Source organism: Rhinoraja longicauda, chromosome 14, assembly GCF_053455715.1.
Source record: "Rhinoraja longicauda isolate Sanriku21f chromosome 14, sRhiLon1.1, whole genome shotgun sequence".
Taxonomy (NCBI): Eukaryota; Metazoa; Chordata; class Chondrichthyes; order Rajiformes; family Arhynchobatidae; genus Rhinoraja; species Rhinoraja longicauda.
Window position 1 is genome coordinate 30,087,933 of NC_135966.1, and position 19,693 is coordinate 30,107,625.

General features: G+C 43.1%; 1 protein-coding gene across 8 annotated transcripts in view; it reads right to left on the reverse strand.

Moving 5' to 3' along the window:
* Positions 1 to 19,693, reverse strand: part of LOC144600162 (histone-lysine N-methyltransferase, H3 lysine-36 specific-like) — a 131,170-nt gene that overhangs the window by 86,850 nt on the left and 24,627 nt on the right. For 7 of the 8 annotated variants that reach the window (XM_078411631.1, XM_078411629.1, XM_078411634.1 and 4 more), the window contains 3 exons: positions 19,212 to 19,350; positions 16,952 to 17,121; positions 11,891 to 12,586 (listed from right to left, as the gene is read on the reverse strand). In XM_078411631.1, the coding sequence (XP_078267757.1) occupies positions 11,891 to 12,586; positions 16,952 to 17,121; positions 19,212 to 19,350 (1,005 nt within the window). Of the gene's footprint in view, positions 1 to 11,890; positions 12,587 to 16,532; positions 16,640 to 16,951; positions 17,122 to 19,211; positions 19,351 to 19,693 lie in introns of those variants that run through there. The other variant, XM_078411635.1, reaches the window with a different exon arrangement.

The window sequence follows — 19,693 nt, forward strand, 5'->3', positions numbered from 1 at the left end:
TCTCCTTTGAAACGGTCGCTCACCTTCGCTCGACCTGGACCCTTGGCATGACAGCCTCGCAGTAGGTCCTGTCCAGTAAACTCTCATTCCCGGATGGCCCTGAGGTCATCCAGCTGCTTTTCCAACACCTCCACACGTTCATTCAGGAGCTGCACCTGGACACAGTTCTTGCAGGTGTAGCTCCCAGAAGCTCCAGCGGTGTCCCTACCATCCCACATCCTGCAGGAAACACACTGCACCAACTTATCCGCCATTACTTTATTGTCTAAAAACAAATCAGGCTTAATAACAAGTGTATCCTCCTCAACTCAGCCTCCTCACCGAAGACACGCAGCCAAAGACTCGCACTTTTTTCACAGCGCAGCCAAAGACTCGCTTTTCTCACAGCACAGCCAAAGACTCGCCCTTTTCTCACAGCGCAGCCAAAGACTCGCCCTTTTCTCACAGCGCAGCCAAAGACTCGCCCTTTTCTCACAGCACAGCCAAAGACTCGCCCTTTTCTCACAGCGCAGCCAAAGACTCGCCCTTTTCTCACAGCGCAGCCAAAGACTCGCACTTTACTCACAGGGCACTTCCCTCAACAGGGCTGCACCCCTTGTGCAAGCCCTGCTTATATCAGTCTCTAAATTATTTAATTGCCAATTTACCAAACTTCCAATTTAATTGATCGGCCAATCCACGTACTCACTTCTATCCTGCCTACCTGACGAGCTTGAAGGTATGCGCTTCACTGATTGACTGCTAGCGTCCCTTTTGCGCTCCTTTTAAACAGACTTTTTACCTGCAATTATCACCTACTTGCTTTCAGCCAACGGTCGTTCTTGCTCCTGCTCTCCGACCTGTACTGACTGACTGCTAGCGTCCCTTTGGCGCTCTTTTTAAACGGACTTTTTACCTGCAATTATCACCTACTTATCCCTTCATCCCTTCAACCATGGAAATGTTTGCAAAAGCAATTTTCCCATCTATCTGCTCAAGGATAGAGGGGGGAATTTGTGCTTGGAGTCATAAGATGTAAGCGAGGTATTAAGCGAGTACTTTACATCTGTATTAATCAAGGAGAAGGACACGGAGGATAGCAAAATCAGTGTGGAGATCACTAATATGCAAGGGCAGATTGAGATTCAGAGGGAGGTGGTGTTGAGGCTCTTGAAGGGCATTAAGGTGGATAACTTCCCAAGGCCTCATAGGGTCTAACTTGGTTATTAAAAGAAGAGGAGATTGCAAGGGTCTTGATGAAGATCTGTGCAACGTCTCTACTTACGAGTTCCCAGGAGACTGGAGAGTACTCAATGGTCTTTCTTTGTTGAAAAAAGGAAGTGGTGATAATCCAGGGAATTATAGACTGGTGAGCCTTATGGCAGCGGTGGGAGGCTATTGGAGAGGATTCTTCGAGATAGGATTTACGTTCATTTGAGTCAAAAGAAACGGGCCAATTAGGGCCATTCAGCATGCGGCAGGTCAGGTCTTACAAAATTGAGTTTTTTGAGGAGGTAACAAAAGTGATCAATGAGGATAGCATGGTGGATGTTGTCTACATGGATTTTAATAAGGCATATAATAAAAGTCCCCAATGGCACGCAGATTCAGAAGATTAAGATGCAAGGGATTCACGATGACCCGGTCATATGGATTCTTAAGCAGCTTACTGATAGAACTCAAAGGGTTCAGGTTGAAGGGCATTGTGGCTGGAGGTTTGATTCTGGCAACAGGTCTGTGGTCAGTGGGAGTTCCGCAGTGATCTATGCCAGGACCTCCGTTTGTTTGCAGTTTAATCTGAGCAAGTAAGGTGTTGCACGTTGGGAGGTCAAATGTAAGGGCAAGGAGCACCGTTGATGGAAAGACCCTTGTTGGATTTGATGTGCGGAGAGATCTTGGGATCCAGGTCCATTGCTCCCTGAAAGTGGCAATGCAAGTAGATAGAGTGGAAAAGAAGGTGCATAGTATGCCTGTCTTCGTCAATTGGTGCATTTAACATATGAGTCAGGAAGGCATGATGCAGCTCTACAAAAGTTTGGTTAGGCCACATTTGGAGTATTGCATGCATTTCGGGTTGCCCCATTACAGGAAGCATGTGGAGGATTTGGAAAGTGTGCAGAAGACGTTTGCCAAAATGCTGTCTGGATTAAAGGTTATTAGCTACAATCAGAGATTGAACAAACTTGGATTGTTCCAGAATGCCAGAGGTTGAGGGGAGACCTAATAGAAGTATATAAAAGTATGAGAGACATAGATACACACAAAATTACCAGTTTCAAGCCTTTTTTAGTGCATTTCAAAGTAAAAACGGACATTACAGAATAATGTGAATATGTCATTGTATACTAATAACATTTAAGTAAATTCGCACATTAATTGATAATCAGCCCAACAGGGTGGGAATTGGCTTTTCTGCTGTGTTTTATATTTTAACTTCGTCTTAATTAATTTAGTTATATAATCTTGCACTTAAATTTAATATTTACTCATTACAGTTCCACCACTGATTTTCTGGCACTCTTGGTTCCAGAGCTTTGCTGGTTTATCCAGCTGGCCATAGAAGTCAGCTATGGGGATAGATGTGCTGGCTCCAGTTCCAGAGCCCCGGCCGCAGGTTGCAAATTCAACCCACCGATCGGCCGTGGAAGTCCTGATGAGGTCGAGATTGGCTGTCTTGCCCAGCCTGGGTGCCACATTTTCAGGGAGACTTTAAGGGCGCGGGGGATTTCTCACGGAACCCCTAGCGACCTCTAGCAGAAACCTAGTGTTCATTACCAGTCTATACATCGTTTATTTTCTTTTTTTTGCTTTCTTTTTTTCGATCCAATTTCTTCGTTGGTAACCGCGATTTTGGCAGAGTGAAAGACACGGATCATGCAAAAAGCGCGGAAAATGGATTGTAAAAACGCGGAAATCCGCAGAAATTCATATGCCTCTTCCCACCAATCCTGTAGAATCATAGAGTTCTACAGTGTGGAAACAGGCCCTCACCCCAACTGGCTCACACCGACCAAATGTTCCATCCACTCTAGTCCCACCTGCCTGCATTTGGCCCAAATCTAAACCTGTCCTATTCATATACCTGTCTAAAAGGGGAGTGGCTGTGTTCTGCAGCTGCGGCTCACCGGCAGTCTCTCTGTCTTTTTTTTGTTTTTTGTCTATTGTCATCGTTTAATGTACGTTTTGTTCTATTTTTAACTCTGTGTATGTGGGGGGGTGGTGGGGGGGTTGGGGGAAACCTTTTTTTCTAATCTCTTCCTCAACGGAGATGCGACCTTTACCGTGTCGTATCTCCGTTCGCGCTACGGCCTAACATCGTGGAGTCGGCGGCCTCCAGCTGGGATCGACCTTGAAGACTCCGGTCGCAGGGCCTGGACTTACCATCTCGGAGGCTTCGGCCGTGGGCCCTGCAGACCGCAACATCGGGAGTTCGCAGGTCCCTGGCTGGCGACCGGTTTTTGGGAGCTCCAGCCGTAGCAGCTTCAACCGCCCCGAAGCGCGAGGTACGATCGACCCGCTCTCAGGCCCTTCATCACCCTGCGTGGCTCGGCCGCAGCACTTTCCATCGCCCGGTGGGGGCTCAGGACTTTCATCGGCCTGCTCGGCTCGGCTCGGCCCTGGGACTTTCCATCGCCCGGTGGGGGCTCAGGACTTTCATCGGCCTGCTCGGCTCGGCCCTGGGACTTTCCATCGCCCGGTGGGGGCTTCAAAAAGTTGGGAGCCTCGATCACCTCGTGGCACCACGGGAGAAGAATGAGGAGGAGATAAGGCTTTGCCTTCCATCACAGTGAGGATGTGCCTAGAGCAATCACTGTGATGGCTGTTTGTGTAAAAATTGTATCTGTGTGTCCTGTGCTTTTTGTTGTGAGAGGACGCTGGCGTTGTTTATTCGCCGCTTTTCCGTTAGGATAGTTTGTCTGTTTGTTTTTATGTTGATTGTTTTTGTAAAGCGCTTTGAGCACCCGATAAGGCGCTATATAAAATAAATGAATTATTATTATTATTATTATTAATTGTTGCATGAATGTTGCAACAGCACTTTTAAATTAGGCGTTAGGTTAAAGTAACACGTATTACTTGCATGCCATCAGAAGTGATCGAGATTGTGAATGTGGTCCTCCAAACATTGGAGCTTAAGAAAAACTGGCTCTGCTGTTACAGCGTTAACTACCACAAACAGCACCCAATGAATTGAATGTGACCGGTGCCATCAACTACTTATTGTTGTCGAAAATGAACTGGACGCTCTTAATGAGTAGATGTTATAGAAACATAGAAAATAGGTGCAGAAGGCCATTTGGCCCTGAGCCAGCACCGCCATTCAATGTGATTATGGCTGATCATCCACAATCAGTACCCATTCTTGCCTTCTCCCATATTCCTTGATTTCTCTAGCCCCAAGAGCTCTATCCAACTCTCTTTTGAATGCATCCAGTGAATCTCCCTCCACTGCCTTCTGAAGCAGAGATTTCAATCACACAGCAACTACAATTATGGAACTGCACTGTCTATGGAGGCAGAGGAGATTCATTGGAAAGCTGCCTGTGTTTAGCTACGAGAAACTAGATGGGCAAGATTTGTTTTCCTTGGATCAGATAAGGTAGAAAGAGCTGATTGAGGTATCCAAGTTTTGAGGAGCATTGATAAGAATGGATGGTGAGAAACCTTTCTCCTCTAGCAAAAGGTGTACGTTTAATGTGTGAGGTAGGAGATTAGTAGGGGATTTTAAAAAATCTTCTGCCAGATGGCTGAAATCTGCAATTCACTGTCTGAGGGTAGGTACTCCGTCAGCGTTTAATAAATTAAAAAATGAGCACTTAAAACACCATTGCATAGGTGGTTATTGGTCAATAGCTGGAAAATGCAATTGGCATAGGTAGGTTCTTGATGGCCAGCACGCAGAAATTGGCCAAAGGCCTGTTTTCACACTGTATGACTTCACAACTTCTGCTTTTACTTTTTAACAGGTCAATATCCAATTATAGGATATAGTAGGGTGGAGGTATTGCAATGTTAAAAACTGTATCACAATTTTCTATCCTGTAAATCAGTGTCATCTGCACAAGTGTCAAGAAATGAGAATCCAAAAATATAAATGGTGTTGATTTAATTTTTCCCCAATGAAAATTCCATGAGGGTAAGTTTCATCTCAAACGTTTGGGTGGTAATTTGTGAATTAGATATGGGCATATTTCCATAACCCAAACAGCTCATATTTCCATAACCCAAACTGCACAGTGGCGCAGCGCCAGAGACCCAGGTTCGATCTTGACTACATACAGGTGCTGTTTGTATGGTGTTTATATGTTCTCACCGTGACCGCATGGGTTTTCGCTGGGTTCTCCGGTTTCCTCCCACATTCCAAACACGTACAGGTTGTAGGTTAATTGACTTCTGTAAAAATGTAAATTTTCCCTAGTGTGTAGGATAGTGCTAGTGTATGGGGTGATCACTGGTTGGCGTGTACTCGCGGCTGATTGGCTCTTTTCTACACTATATTTCTAAAATCTAGAGTAAAAACTTTAAGGCTGGAGGAGGGCGGTCACTTCAAAGTGACCTGCGATTGCTTCTGTTTTCATATAATGCAATGAATGGAGGGTTTTTCAACAAAGTGGATGAGCTTATAGTGCTGGTAGAGATATGTAGGTATGACGTTGTGGGCATCACAAAGACATGGCTGAAAGGGGAACAGAGCTGGGAGCTGAATATCAAAGGTTACACATCCTACCGAAAAGACAGGCAGGTGGACAGGAGGGGTGGGGTGGCTGTGCTGGTAAGGAGTGAAATTCTGTCCGTAGCAAGGGATGCATAGTATTCTTGTGGGTAGATCCAAGAAACTGCAAAGTTAAAAGGGCCCTGATGGGAGTTATATACAAGCCTCCGAACAGGAGCCAGGTGGTAGCGTAGAAATTATACCAGGAGATAAAATCTGCATGTAAGAAAGGCAATGTTACAGTGGTCATGGAGGATCTCAATATATGCAGGTAGACTGGGAAAAATCAGGTTGGTACTGCATCTCAAGAGAAGAAATTTGTAGCGTATTTACAAGATGGCCTCTTAGAGCAGCTTGCAGTCGAGTCTATTAGAGAAAAGACAATTCTGGATTTGGTGTTGTGTAATGAGCTGGAATTGATTAGTGAGCTTAAGGTGAAGGAACCCCTAGGAGGTAATGATCATAATGATAAAATTCAACCTGCAGTTGAGAGGGAGATGATGAAATCAGATGTGTCAGTATTACTGTTGAATAAAGGTAACTACGGAGGCATGAGGGAGTACCTGGCTAAATTTGATAGAAAAAATACCCTAGCAGGAATGACAGTAATGCAGTAATGGCAGGAGTTTCTGGGCGTATTTCGGAAGACACAGACAGAATCTTTTCATCCCAAAGAGAAAGAAAGATTCTAAAGGGACAATAAGGCGGCCGTGGCTGATAAAGGAAGTCAAAGACAGCATAAAAATAAAATAGAGGGCATATACGTTGCATATAGAGGGCATATAGAGGAGATCTTATCGAAACGTATAAGATTATTAAGGGGTTGGACACGTTAGAGGCAGGAAACATGTTCCCAATGTTGGGGGAGTCCAGAACAAGGGGCCACAGTTTAAGAATAAGGGGTAGGCCATTTAGAACTGAGATGAGGAAAAACTTTTTCAGTCAGAGAGTTGTAAATCTGTGGAAATCTCTGCCTCAGAAGGCAGTGGAGGCCAATTCTCTGAATGCATTCAAGAGAGAGCTGGGTGGAGCTCTTAAGGATAGCGGAGTCAGGGGGTATGGGGAGAAGGCAGGAACGGGGTACTGATTGAGAATGATCAGCCATGATCACATTGAATGGCGGTGCTGGCTCGAAGGGCCGAATGGCCTCCTCCTGCACCTATTGTCTATTGTCTATAATGTTGCACAGATTAGTGGGAAGCTAGAGGATTGGGAAGCTTTTAAAAGTCAACCGAAGGTAACTAAAAAGGCAATAAAGAGAGAAAAGATGAAATATTAAGGTAAGCTTGCCAATAATATAAAAGAAGTTTGCAAAAGTTTCTTTAGATATATAGAGAGGCAAGAGTGGACATTGGTCTGTTAGGAAATGACGCTGGAGAAGTAGTAAAGGGGAATAAAGAAGTGGCAGATATATTGAATAAGTCTTTTGTATCGGTTTTCACCATGGAAGACACCAGCAACGTGTCTGACATTCAAGAGTCAGAGGTTAGTGGGGTTGCTATCATTAAGGTGGTGCTTGGAAAGTTGAAAGGGCCGAAGGTGGACTATACCCCAGGATTCTAAAAGAGGTTGCTTTAGAGATTGTGGAAGCTTTAGTAGTGATCTTTCAAGGATCACTAGTCAGGAGTGGTCCCAGAGGACCAGAAAATTGGAAATGTTACTCTTCAAGAAAAGAGCAAGCCAAAAGTGGGGAAACTCTAGGCCGGTTAGCCTGACTTGAGTTGTTCATAAGATTTTAAGAGTCCATTATTCAGGATTAGGTTACCAAGTACTTAGAAGCACATGATTAAATATACCAACGTCAGCATGGTTGTGTGAAGAAACGATCTTGCCTGATGATTCTGTTGGAATTCTTGAAGGAGGTAAATCACAGGATAGACAGAGAGTCAGTGGATGTTGTTACCTAGATTTTCAGGAGGCTTTTGAAAATGTGCAACACCTGAGGCAGCTAAACAAGTATAGAGCCCATGATATTAGTAGGAAGATACAAGCATGGACAGGAAGGTTCAGGGTTCGTACACTTGGAACAGCAAAAAATTAAAGGATTTTTCAAGGACTTAAGGTACAAAAATCCCATTTTCAAGAACCAAAATCCAGCAAACATTGATAGTTTTTTCCAGTTTTTCTCCGAATAGGTAAGAAAATACTGTTTTCAAAACTGTTAATTTGGTGTATATGGTTAATTAGTAAAAACCATGATGATTTTGTAGGTTTTTTTGCTTTATGCGGCGGGTTAATCTCAACTCTCCCCGACTCTAACTTGTCCCGGAGCCGTGGAACTGCAGCTGTGGGGACTGGAGGTAATAGACAATAGGTGCGGGAGTAGGCCATTCAGCCCTTCGAGCCAGCACCGCCATTCAATGTGATCATGGCTGATCATCCAATCAGTACCCTGTTCCTGCCCTCTCCCCATACCCCCTGACTCCACTATCATTGAGCTCTATCTAACTGTCTCTTGAAAGCATCCAGAGAATAAGGCCTCTACTGCCTTCTGAGGCAGAGAATTCCACAGATTTACAACTCTGAGTGAAAAGGTTTTTCCTCACCTCCGTTCTAAATCGCCTTCCCCTTATTCTTAAACTGTGGCCCCTAGTTCTGGGTGGCTGAAGCTGCCGGCGAAGGTTCACCGGAAAGAGGATCGCCACCGACCCAGAGCCAGGACAAGGCGCGAGATCGCAGCACCCCCTCGCAAACAACAAACTCAAGGAAACTTCCCACCACGCCGCCGCCGCCCATCCCGGGGATAGGGGGAGAGAGAGTCGGGGTAGAGGGAGCAGCGGGTGAGAGCGGGGAGGGGGAGGGTGTCAGAGGATCCGGTGAAGGAGCGCCGCCACTTGAGGTAAATTAAAAAGTGAGGAACCAACTCCCCAAGTAGGACCGTACGAGCCCTGAAGGTTGGCTAAATGGCAGAAGACAAACAGTGAGAGTAAAGGGAGCCTTTTCTGGCTGGTTGTCTGTGACTAGTGGTGTTCCGCAGACATCAAATATAGAGACAAATATCCACAAAAAAAAGGCAGAGAACAAAGTTATTCATCAACTAATTCTGAAGTATATAGTATAAGTGTTACAAATTAATCTACGCAAGTACAGACTGTGTTTGAAAATAAAAATAACATCAAGCCTCCATCTGAGATCAATTAAAAAATGAGGAACCAACTCCCCAAGAATAATGACCATTTTAGGTTGTCTCTCTGCTAAACAATTGTACACATCTGTGTATTTAAAAGTAAGATGGTTATTAAAGCTCTCATGAGAGAAAGCAGGCTAATAGAGTGTACTCTTAAGTGTAGAGCAGTCTTTCCACTACAAAGACTTTTATAGAATAATTCTATTTTGTGGACTAAAATATTAAAAGAACTGGCTAAAACTGGCATTTGTCCAGGTACAGTGAATTTTTTTATTTAAAATAGTTTATTATGGATTTCATTTCTGCTCTATAATTTGCAGGACAATTATAAACAATCTAACAAAGTTCATAAATATTATCCAAAACAATATTAATGCACGATTTAAATACATTCTTGGTTTTAGAACAAGTAAGCACATAAAAAATATCCCAAAATGTTGCTTCTAATCATAGAAATGCAAGTCAATGCCAGTTTGCCACTTTATTCCTATGAAATTAAATAGTAAAATTTCAGGTTTAAAGCTCGGTAAAGGGAAGAAGAAAAAACCTTAAATGAAGAAAAGGAAATGTTATGGAGATCAATTGGAAATGCAGGGAATAGAGTTATTGATCATGTACAGGTGGACGAGTTCAGTTTAACAGCATAATGTTTGGCATAAACATTGTGGGCCGAAGGGCCCGTTTCTGTGCTGTTCTAGAATATAGACACAAAATGCTGGAGTAATTCAGCAGGTCAGACAGTATCTCTGGAGAAAAGGAATAGGTGACGTTTTGGGTCGAGACACTTGTTCAGACTGAGAGTCAGGGAAGCGGGAAACTAAAGGCATGAAAAGGTACAGAATAAAATCAGAGTTGGCTCTGATGACCAAGGAACCCACATGGTCGAGTCCGAGTTAAAACGTGGTCGAGAGCAAGGGGAAATCGCAGAGGAGGAGCAGCGAGAGAAGGTGTTGCAGAACTCGTGTCGGACAGAGAACTTCTTCAAAGTAGGAGATACCTTGAGGAGATTTCACAGTGGAGTAGACAAAATGTGTAGGAAGAAACTGTCGATGTTCATTAGCAATGAAGATAGAACCCTCTCTTACTGCTCCCCTTCTGTGATTCCTTCTGCTCTCCGGCTCTATGACCACGTTTTAACCTGGACTCGACCTGGACTCGACCATTGTGGGCTCCTTGGCCATCGGTGTCAGCTCTGGTTGGTTTTGTGCCTTTTCATACCTCTAGTTATCGTCTCCCCTGACTTTCAGTCTGAAGAAGGGTCTCGACCCAAAACGCCACCTATTTCTTTTCTCCAGAGATGCTGCCTGACCCGCTGAGTTACTCCAACATTTTGTGTCTATCTTCGGTGTAAACCAGCATCTGTTCCTACCTACACTGTACTGTTCCATATTCTCCATTCTATAATGTCCCAACTGCTATATTCAATGCCGATTCTGATGAAGGATAGCATGCCAATAGCCACTTTAGCTACCCTTTCCACCCGTAACACCACTTTCAGGAAATTATGTATTCCTGGATCCTTTTGTTATATGACACTTCCCTGGGCCATATCCTGGCTTGCCTTCCTAAATGGAACAGCTCACATTTAATTTAATTCCATCTGGCATTCTTCAGCCCACTTACCCAGCTGATCAAGATCATACTGTAATTCTTAGTAACCTTTATCACAATCACCGTACACCATCTCTGTTTTCTTCTATGAAACCAATTCTGCACCCAGTTAGCTAGCTAGCTCTCCCTGGTCCCATAAGATCTTCCCTTCCAGAACAGCCTACCATGCAGAACTTTATCAAAGGCCTTGTTGAAGTGCATATAGATGTTCACTGCTCTACTCTCATTGACCTTCGTGGTTACTTCTTCAAAAAACACCCAAATTCACGAGCCATGATGTTCCATACACAATGCAATGCTGACAAAAGAGAAAGATGTAAAAACAAGGAACTGTAGATGCTGGTTTACAGAAAAACCCACAAAGTGCTGGAGAAACTTAGCAGGTCAGGCAGCATCTGTTTTTTATGTTTCTATCTCTGGACAACATGGATATTTGATGTTTCGGGTCGGGATCCTTCTTCCGACCCAACTGACCTGATTAAAGAGGCTTTCCATATGAATGTATATCTTATCCCTCAGAACCCCCTCCAGTAACTTACCTATCATTGATGACAGCTTACTGATCTATAGTTCCCAAGTTTTTCTTTGCAGCCCTCCTTAAATTACAACATTAGCCACCCTTCAGTCTTCCAGTATCTCATTCGCCTTTGCAGCCATTACCTAGAAAACCTTTGAATGCAGTTGCTATATTTCTTGTCATTTTCCTCTTTCTTTAGGATTAATTTCTTATAAGCATTATGAACTTGCTAAAGACATCAGAACACCAGCATTTAATTGAAGGAGTGTATTTAGCAAAGCCAGAAAAAAATCTGGGAATAGCAATACACTTGTCAATGTGAAGATAAACAATTCAAAACAAATCAAATAACTAAGATAGCAAGGTGAGAAATGCACTGGCCAGACATCACTATACACAGGCTAATGAAAAGTTCATTTGCATAAAAAGTTAACATCGTCCTTCTCTGCGCAAAAGGGGCAACACGGTAGCGCAGCGGTAGAGTTGCTGCCTTACAGCGCCAGAGGCCCGGGTTCAATCTTGACTACGGGTGCTGTCTGTACGGAGTTTGTACGTTCTCCCCGTGACTGCCTGGGTTTTCCCCGGGTGCTCCAGTTTCCTCCCACTGGAGACATACAAGTTTGTAGGTTAATTGGCTTCGGTTAAAGTTGTAAATTGTCCCTAATATGCAGGATAGTGCTAGTGTATGGGGATCGCTGGTCGGCACGTTGGGCCGAAGGGCCTGTTTCCGCACTGTATCTCTAAACTAAACGTTGCCTCATCTGAGAATTTCCAGCATTTTCTGTAAATTCAACAGAAGAAACAAATATTCCTAGATATGTTACATCTAAAATAAATGCTCAAAGTGAAATGCATTAAAATTGTATGATTCTAAAATGAATGTAATGGCACAGTTACTTAATTAATACTGTTCGAATGTTTAAAAGTTAAATATTCCACAAACCTGTGTATTCTGGCAGGTGACTTCAAACTGAGCTCCAGTCCCATTACTGACACCATAATGTTCAGAATTAGGTTTTGTCTTGTGTTCAAATGAAGTTGTACCATTTCCAACATTAAATGATTCTTTATGAATTCCTTCATCTGACCAGTTTAATACTGCAGTTGCAGCTGAAACAATCTCTGATGTACTTATGATATTATTATGGGTTGAAGAACTTTCAATAATACAGTTGGATTTTGGAGTTGTGCCCGAAACCAATTCAGTTGATTGCTCGACAAAGCCGTTTAAAAAGGTTGCAGAATTCTCTGGGGTATCATTCCTTGTATTGTTTATGCACAAAGCAGATTCTTTGATAAGAACTTTAGGTTTTAAGAACTTGTTTCTCATTCCTTTTCTGGGTTTACAGTCGGAAGGACACCTAGTAGTTGATTTGTTAATCCTCTTGCTTTCCCTATTTGTATATGAAGAGAAACAGTTTTCTGATCCTTTGGATTGGCTGCCAGAGACAGCCGAAGTATGTAGCACCTTGGACTTTGAATTGTATTGAGTGTCAAAGGTTTCATTTGCAGCAATCTGCAGTAAGCTTGATTCACCAATTCGACAATATTTGGATATTCTGTCCTCGGGAGACATTGAAAGTGCTTCTTCTGCCTGATCAACACCAGCTTCCCATCGAGCATGTAGTTTAATAGATATCTAAATTAAATTATTAAATGGGGTTATTTATTCAATGCTGCACACATCACAATTAATAAAGGCTCTATGACTTATATATGGGATAGAGTATTTCAAGAGTGATTAATTGTCATATGTACCGACAACGGAGCAATGGAATTCTTACTTGCAGTAGCACAACAGACATGTAAATACAATACACATTAGATAATATAACAAAAACAATAAGTTAATAACGGTAATACAAGTGCAAATCAAAACCCGTTCAAGTAGCTGATGACTGTTGGGAACAAGCTATTCTTGAACCAGCTGGTCATGGTTTTGAGACTGCCATACCTTCTTCACAATGATTGGTGAAATAAGAGTGGGGCCAGGGTGGTGTGGGTCTTTAATGATAAGTGTTGCCCTTTTTGAGGTGGGGGAAGTCAGTACCTGCAATAGACCAGGCTATTCTCTGTATTCTCATTTCTAGGATTTGAGTTGTTGAACCAGGCTGTGATGCAACCAGTTAATATGCACTCTACTGTACACCTGACATTCAACAGAGCACTCATCGACCAAATCTCCTCAATCTTCCAAGGAAGTAGAGGCATTGATGGACTTTTTTCTGATTACGGCAGTGTGCTGGCCCTGGACAGATCTTCAGATATGCATGCCCAGGAACCTGAAGTTGTCGACGCCAACGCCAGCCCGTCGATGTAGACAGGTTTGTGGAAACTCGTCTTTCCCCTTCTAAAGTCAACAATCAGCTGCTTGGTCTTGCTGATGTTGAGAGCAAGGTCTGTTCTGATACCATTCAATCAGATTTTCAATCTCACTGCTATACTCTTGACTCATTACCCATTACTTGTTCAACAACGGTGGTATTATCAGCCAATTTAAAAACTGTGTTGGAACCATGGCTAGCTACACAATCATGGGTATAGCGAGTAGAGCAGGGGACTGAGCACATGGCCCTGAGGTGCACCTGTGCTGATGGTTATCTCAGAGGAAGTGTTGTTGCCAATTCATACTAATTTGCACATGAAAGGCATAAAAGCTTAAAGTTTCTGGACAAGCATCCAGAGACCTGGACAATTGATCAAGTCACTTGAGCTGTGAATTCCACCATAGCAACTACAATATTTAAACAAATTATTAATTTTATATAATAAAAATGCAGAACTAAAAAAAATTGTCTGAATAATCATGAAACAAACCAACTTGCAAAAACATATTAAATGCAACGTTGACATTAATTTAGAGGTGACTAGAATATAAAAGCACGGATGTAATGCTGAGGCTTTCAAAGGCTCTGGTTAGACCGCATTGTGAGCAGTATTGGGTCCCTTATCTGAGAAGGGATGTGCTGCCGTTGGAGAGGGTCCAGAGGAGGTTTAGGAGAATGATCCCGGGGATGATTAGGTTAATGTATGATGAGTGTTTGACAGCTCTGGGCCTGTAATCACTGGAGTTTAGACGGGCTGGGGGAGGGGATCTCCTTGAAACTTACTGAATAGTGAAAGGCCTGGATAGAGTGAATGTGGAGAGGATTAGTTTAGTTTAGAGATACAGTGCCAAAACAGGCCCTTCGGACCACCGGGTCCTTGCCGACCAGCAATCCCCGCATATAACACTATCCTCTACGTCTTTGGAGTGTGGGAGGAAACTGAAGATATCAGAGAAAACTCACACATGCCATGGAAAAGAACGTACAAACTCTGTCCAGACAGCACCCGAAGTTGGGATTGAACCCGGGTCTCTGGCACTGCAAGCACTGAAAAGCAGCAACTCTATCGCTGCACCATGCCACCCTATAATGGATGTTTCCAAAAGCGGGAGAGTCTAGGACCAAAAGACACAGCCTCAGAATAATAGGCCGTACCTTTAGAGAGGAGATGAGGAGGAATTTCTTTAACCAGAGGTGGTGAATCTGTGGAATTCATTGTCAGAGATGGCTGTGGATACCACGGTATGGGGTATTTTTTAAGTAGAGATTGGCAGGTTCTTGTTTAGAAAGGGTGTTAAAGGTAATGGGGTGAAGGCAGGAGAATGGAGTCGAGGGAAAGATAGATTGGCCATTTATTCACAAAATGCTGGAGTAACTCAGCAGGTCAGGCAGCATCTCGGGAGAGAAGGAACGGGTGACGTTTCGGATCGAGACCCTTCTTCAGAGTGATGTCAGGGGGGCGGGACAAAGGAAGGATATAGGTGGAGACAGGAAGATAGAGGGAGATCTGGGAAGGGGGAGGGGAAGGGAGGGACAGAGGGACTATCTAAAGTTGGAGAAGTCGACGTTCATACCACTGGGCTGCAAACTGCCCAGGCGAAATATGAGGTGCTGTTCCTCCAATTTCCGGTGGGCCTCACTATGGCACTGGAGGAGGCCCATGACAGAAAGGTCAGACTGGGAATGGGAGGGGGAGTTGAAGTGCTCGGCCACCGGGAGATCAGTTTTGTTAATGCGGACCGAGCGCAGGTGTTCAGCGAAGCGATCGCCGAGCTTGCGCTTGGTTTCGCCGATGTAAATAAGTTGACATCTAGAGCAGCGGATGCAATCGATGAGGTTGGAGGAGGTGTAGGAGAACCTTTGTCTCACCTGGAAAGACTGTTTGGGTCCTTGGATGGAGTTGAGGGGGGAGGTAAAGGGACAGGTGTTGCATCTCGTGCGGTTGCAGGGGAAATTGCCCGGGGTTGGGGTGGTTTGGGTAGGAAGGGACGAGTGGACCAGGGAGTTACGGAGGGAACGGTCTCTGCGGAACGCAGAGAGGGGAGGGGGTGGGAAGATATGGCCAGTGGTGGGGTCCCGTTGTAGGTGACGAAAATGTTGGTGGATGATATGTTGGATCCGCTGGCTGGTGGGGTGGAAGGTGAGAACGAGGGGGATTCTGTCCTTGTTGCGAGTGGGGGGAGGGGGAGCAAGAGCGGAGCTGCGGGATGTAGAAGAGACCCTAGTAAGAGCCTCATCTATAATGGAGGAGGGGAGCCCCGTTTCCTGAAGAACGAGGACATCTCGGAAGCCCTAGTGTGAAACACCTCATCCCGGGCACAGATGCGGCGTCGACGGAGGAATTGGGAGTAGGGGATAGACTTTTTGCAGGGGACCGGGTGGGAAGAAGTGTAGTCCAGATAGCTGTGCGAGTCAGTGGGTTTATAGTAAATGTCCGTCACTAGTCTGTCTCCTGTGATGGAGATGGTGAGGTCCAGAAACGGGAGGGAGATGTCGGAGATAGTCCAGGTATATTTAAGGGCAGGATGGAAATTGGCCAGATAGCTGTGCGAGTCAGTGGGGCCAGATAGCTGTGCGAGTCAGTGGGGCCAGATAGCTGTGCGAGTCAGTGCCATGATTGAATGGTGGAGTAGACTCGCAGGGTCAAATGGCCTAATTGTACACCTATGACTTATGAACTTAAATCTGATTCGTAAATGACATTTGGCAAAGTGAATCTGCCACATTTATCTGATCTGGACTACATATACATACAATACCTGAAACCCATTTAAAATATTTTTGATCAATGTCGACCTCTGAAAAGGACTAGCAAGCCAATCAATTCAGGGGCTAAAATTGATAATAAATGCAATCAAGCTTACCAGCAACATCTACATTTACAGATAACCTTTGCTATAATGGACCAAGGGGGAGTGCAGGTGTTCCCACAGTGGGGATTGTCCGCTATAAGTAAAATCCGTTATGAGGTATGTCATAATAAGTGTATACTGTATTGTCAAAAACTAAGAAATTAAGATATTTTATATATTGAATCAAGAACAATTGGTTCACTAAAATCTCCAAGCATAAATATGCTTAAAGTAAACTTTTGAGGTATCTACGAGTTAATAGTGGATGCTGAGACAATATGTATTTTGTTTTTAAAAGGGCAGTATGTCCGAATCTGAAGTTAAAACAATTCTCAAGATACATGCTGGAATCTTGTGCAAATAAACTACTAGAGGAACTTAGAGGGTCAGGCAGTATCTGTATTACCTGCTGCCTGAAAGAAATGGACAACGTTTTGGATCAGGTCTGAGAAAGCATCCCAACCCGAAACATCACCTGTCCAATTCCCTCCACAGATGCAGCTTGACCCGCCGAGTTCATCCAACAGTTTGTTAAAACAGTTCTGCCGGTGACAAATTTTAATGGCTTAAGTCCATGTAAACATAAGGCAATAAATACATTTACCATTGATTGTGCTGTGAATCTCAACTTTCAGCCTAAATTTGCATTAAAACCACTGAACAAATTATCTGTAACCTCAGCACCATTTTGTGGTATATACTTTATCGCAATTGTAAAATGATTAGTTTACCAACATTATTTTGATTAAACTTAAATGTCAGTTTATTGAGTGCTTTTATTTAATAAAGTTTTGCTTAATCAATTTTTGAAGGTATATACAGCACCTTATTTCTCTGCGCATCACTTTCTGCATTTTTGGCATTCCTTTGCACCAGCAGTTCATACTGATCTCTCCCTTCAAATGGTTCAACCACTGCTGAAGCAACCCACGCATGCTCTATAAAGATGCCCAAAAACTGAACATGATATTGTCGACAAGGCCTTCTGCTTGGATCTAATTAAAGAAAATAAAACAATAAAGAACAAATGGAATCTGTAAGAAAATTATCAGAATGGCATTCTAGAATCAGCCTTATGAGGCTGATTTTAAAGTATTGCAAAATTTGACATAATCTAATTCTATGAACAAAGTAATCAATAAAACAGCTTTGATATGTACAAATGATCAAATTTTATAAATTTTCTCAAATAAAAAGCACTTGATTTCAATTTTGTCACCCTTTGCTAATCTGTACAATAAAGTAATTTTTATGCAAAACTTAGAAAAGGATTTCCCATCTTGTAGCATCCTCCACAATACAAAAAACATTCATGGAGTGCAAATATTAAAAAGGCGACTATATATTAACCAACTGTAACCCACCAAGGATAGTGGGGATCCAAGTTCTTCAATTATTGCTCTGTCATGACATATTCACACAGTGGTACACAGAAGCAGAGATCTCAATGCAGCAACAATGAATAGATGGATATATATCTGCATGCAGGACTGTCTGTGGCTTGGACAAGAACTTGATACCATCTCCATATAACCATTTGACTGAAACCTATGACTAAATGATATGTCATGGCATGTGGTAGTAGGACGATGGGCAGTATAAGGTCGATTGTAGGATATTCAATATGTTTGGAAAGCAGATCATGTCATCTTTAACAGTTAGAAATGAAGACTGGGAGCACAGTTAATTATTTCACGACAGAAGGACACAACTGGAAAGAGTTCTTGTCACTCGCAATGCCATTTGTGGCCGCTCAGGGAATTTCAACTGAACGTTCTCATTTTGTCCGGATTATAGGGATGGGTGGACAATCAGTTGCTGGAAATCTTTACTGTAAGCAGTTTAAATAGAACCATCAAATTAACAATTGAAAAACTAGGATTTCAACATATAGCAATCATGCCAACCTTGGATTTGTCTCTTGTTAAGTTCAAAATATGGCACTTTCTAAATGCTGAAAAGCAAGGCATTGAAATCTGAAGATTTAGACGTACAGGTACACAGATTAAAACATATACATATGCATATATGTGTGTGTCTATATATATATGTGTGTGTGTGTGTGTGTGTGTGTGTGTATATGTATATATATGTAGATGCATATACATGTATATGCATATGTATATATATATATGTGTGTGTGTATATATATATATATAGTGTAAGAAAATAACTGCAGATGCTGGTACAAATCGAAGGTATTTATTTCACAAAATGCTGGAGTAACTCAGCAGGTCAGGCAACATCTCAGGAGAGAAGGAATGGGTGACGTTTCGAGTCGAGACCCTTCTTCATATACATATATATACATATATATGTATATATACATATATATATATACACACACACACACATGTATATATACATATATATATACATATATCTATAACTCACCTTGTATGTATGTATGTATGTAACTTCCTCCCGCGGTTCAGCGCGGTGGCAGAGAGAAGGTGAAAGAAAATGGCTGCCGGCAGGACGAACATGCGGCAGTGCCTTGCGGCCGCTCTCCTGCTGCTAGCCCCTGCGATGGCAGCCCTGGGCCGGGGTGAGTGGCTCCCTCTCCCCTTCCCCCCGCCGCCACCCGCTCCTTGCCACGCCCCCTGGCCTGCGGTGAGCGGGTTGAGGCGGCCGCCATGGGTGTGCAGGGCTTCCAGGAGTACATGGAGAAACACTGTGCCAGCACCCGTGGTGCGAGTGGGGCTGCAGAAGCTGGCCCGCGGCAGCCTGGTGGGTGGAGGCCACAATCGGCCGCCGCACAGCCCGCTCCGCCTGCTGCTCAGTTACTAAAGAACCTTTAATAACAACAGAACCCAACGGGTCGTCTAGTAACAATTAAAAAGGAGGTCAAATGGAATGTTGGCCTTTATAAATAAGGAAAAGAGTACAAAGAAATAAAAGATATATATAGAAACAGACAAATTCAGAAATAATCTTGGTTAATTTTGTAATATAGTTACCAAGGAAAAAAGAAATGAATGGAGAAAAGCAATGCGACCTCTAGAGTTTAAAATTGTTCACTGCATGTAAAGCTCATACACAGCTAAGCAACAATAAGTTTTATGTCTTGTATCCAAATACCTACCCTTCATCTTGGAGTGAATCTTCAGCGCAGGATCAACACAGACAGCACTGGGCCACCAAGGACGTCTGCTGAACTTCACCCATACCAAATCTCCAATCTCAAACTTCACAGGAATCACCTTTTTTCGTCTTCCAACAGACTGAAACCAATGTGACTTGGTCAGACCAGTAATTATAATATTATTCGTTATAAATCTTACCATGCAGTTTTAAATTACAAACAAGAAACAAACAGGCCAAGTTAGTTTATCTAAACTCAAATGTTGCTTTTTATTATGGGATCCTCACATATGGAAACATTGTTATAAAATACATAAACTTACATTTTACATTTGGTTGCATTTAACATGGTTATGCCACAAGAAAAAACATCCAAAAGCATTCCAAAATTCCATATATACTGGGAGAGTTTGGAAGGTGGGAAATGTAATGAAAGAAGGGCAAAGAGAGAACCATCGACCAGCCAGCTAGACAACAGCAGGG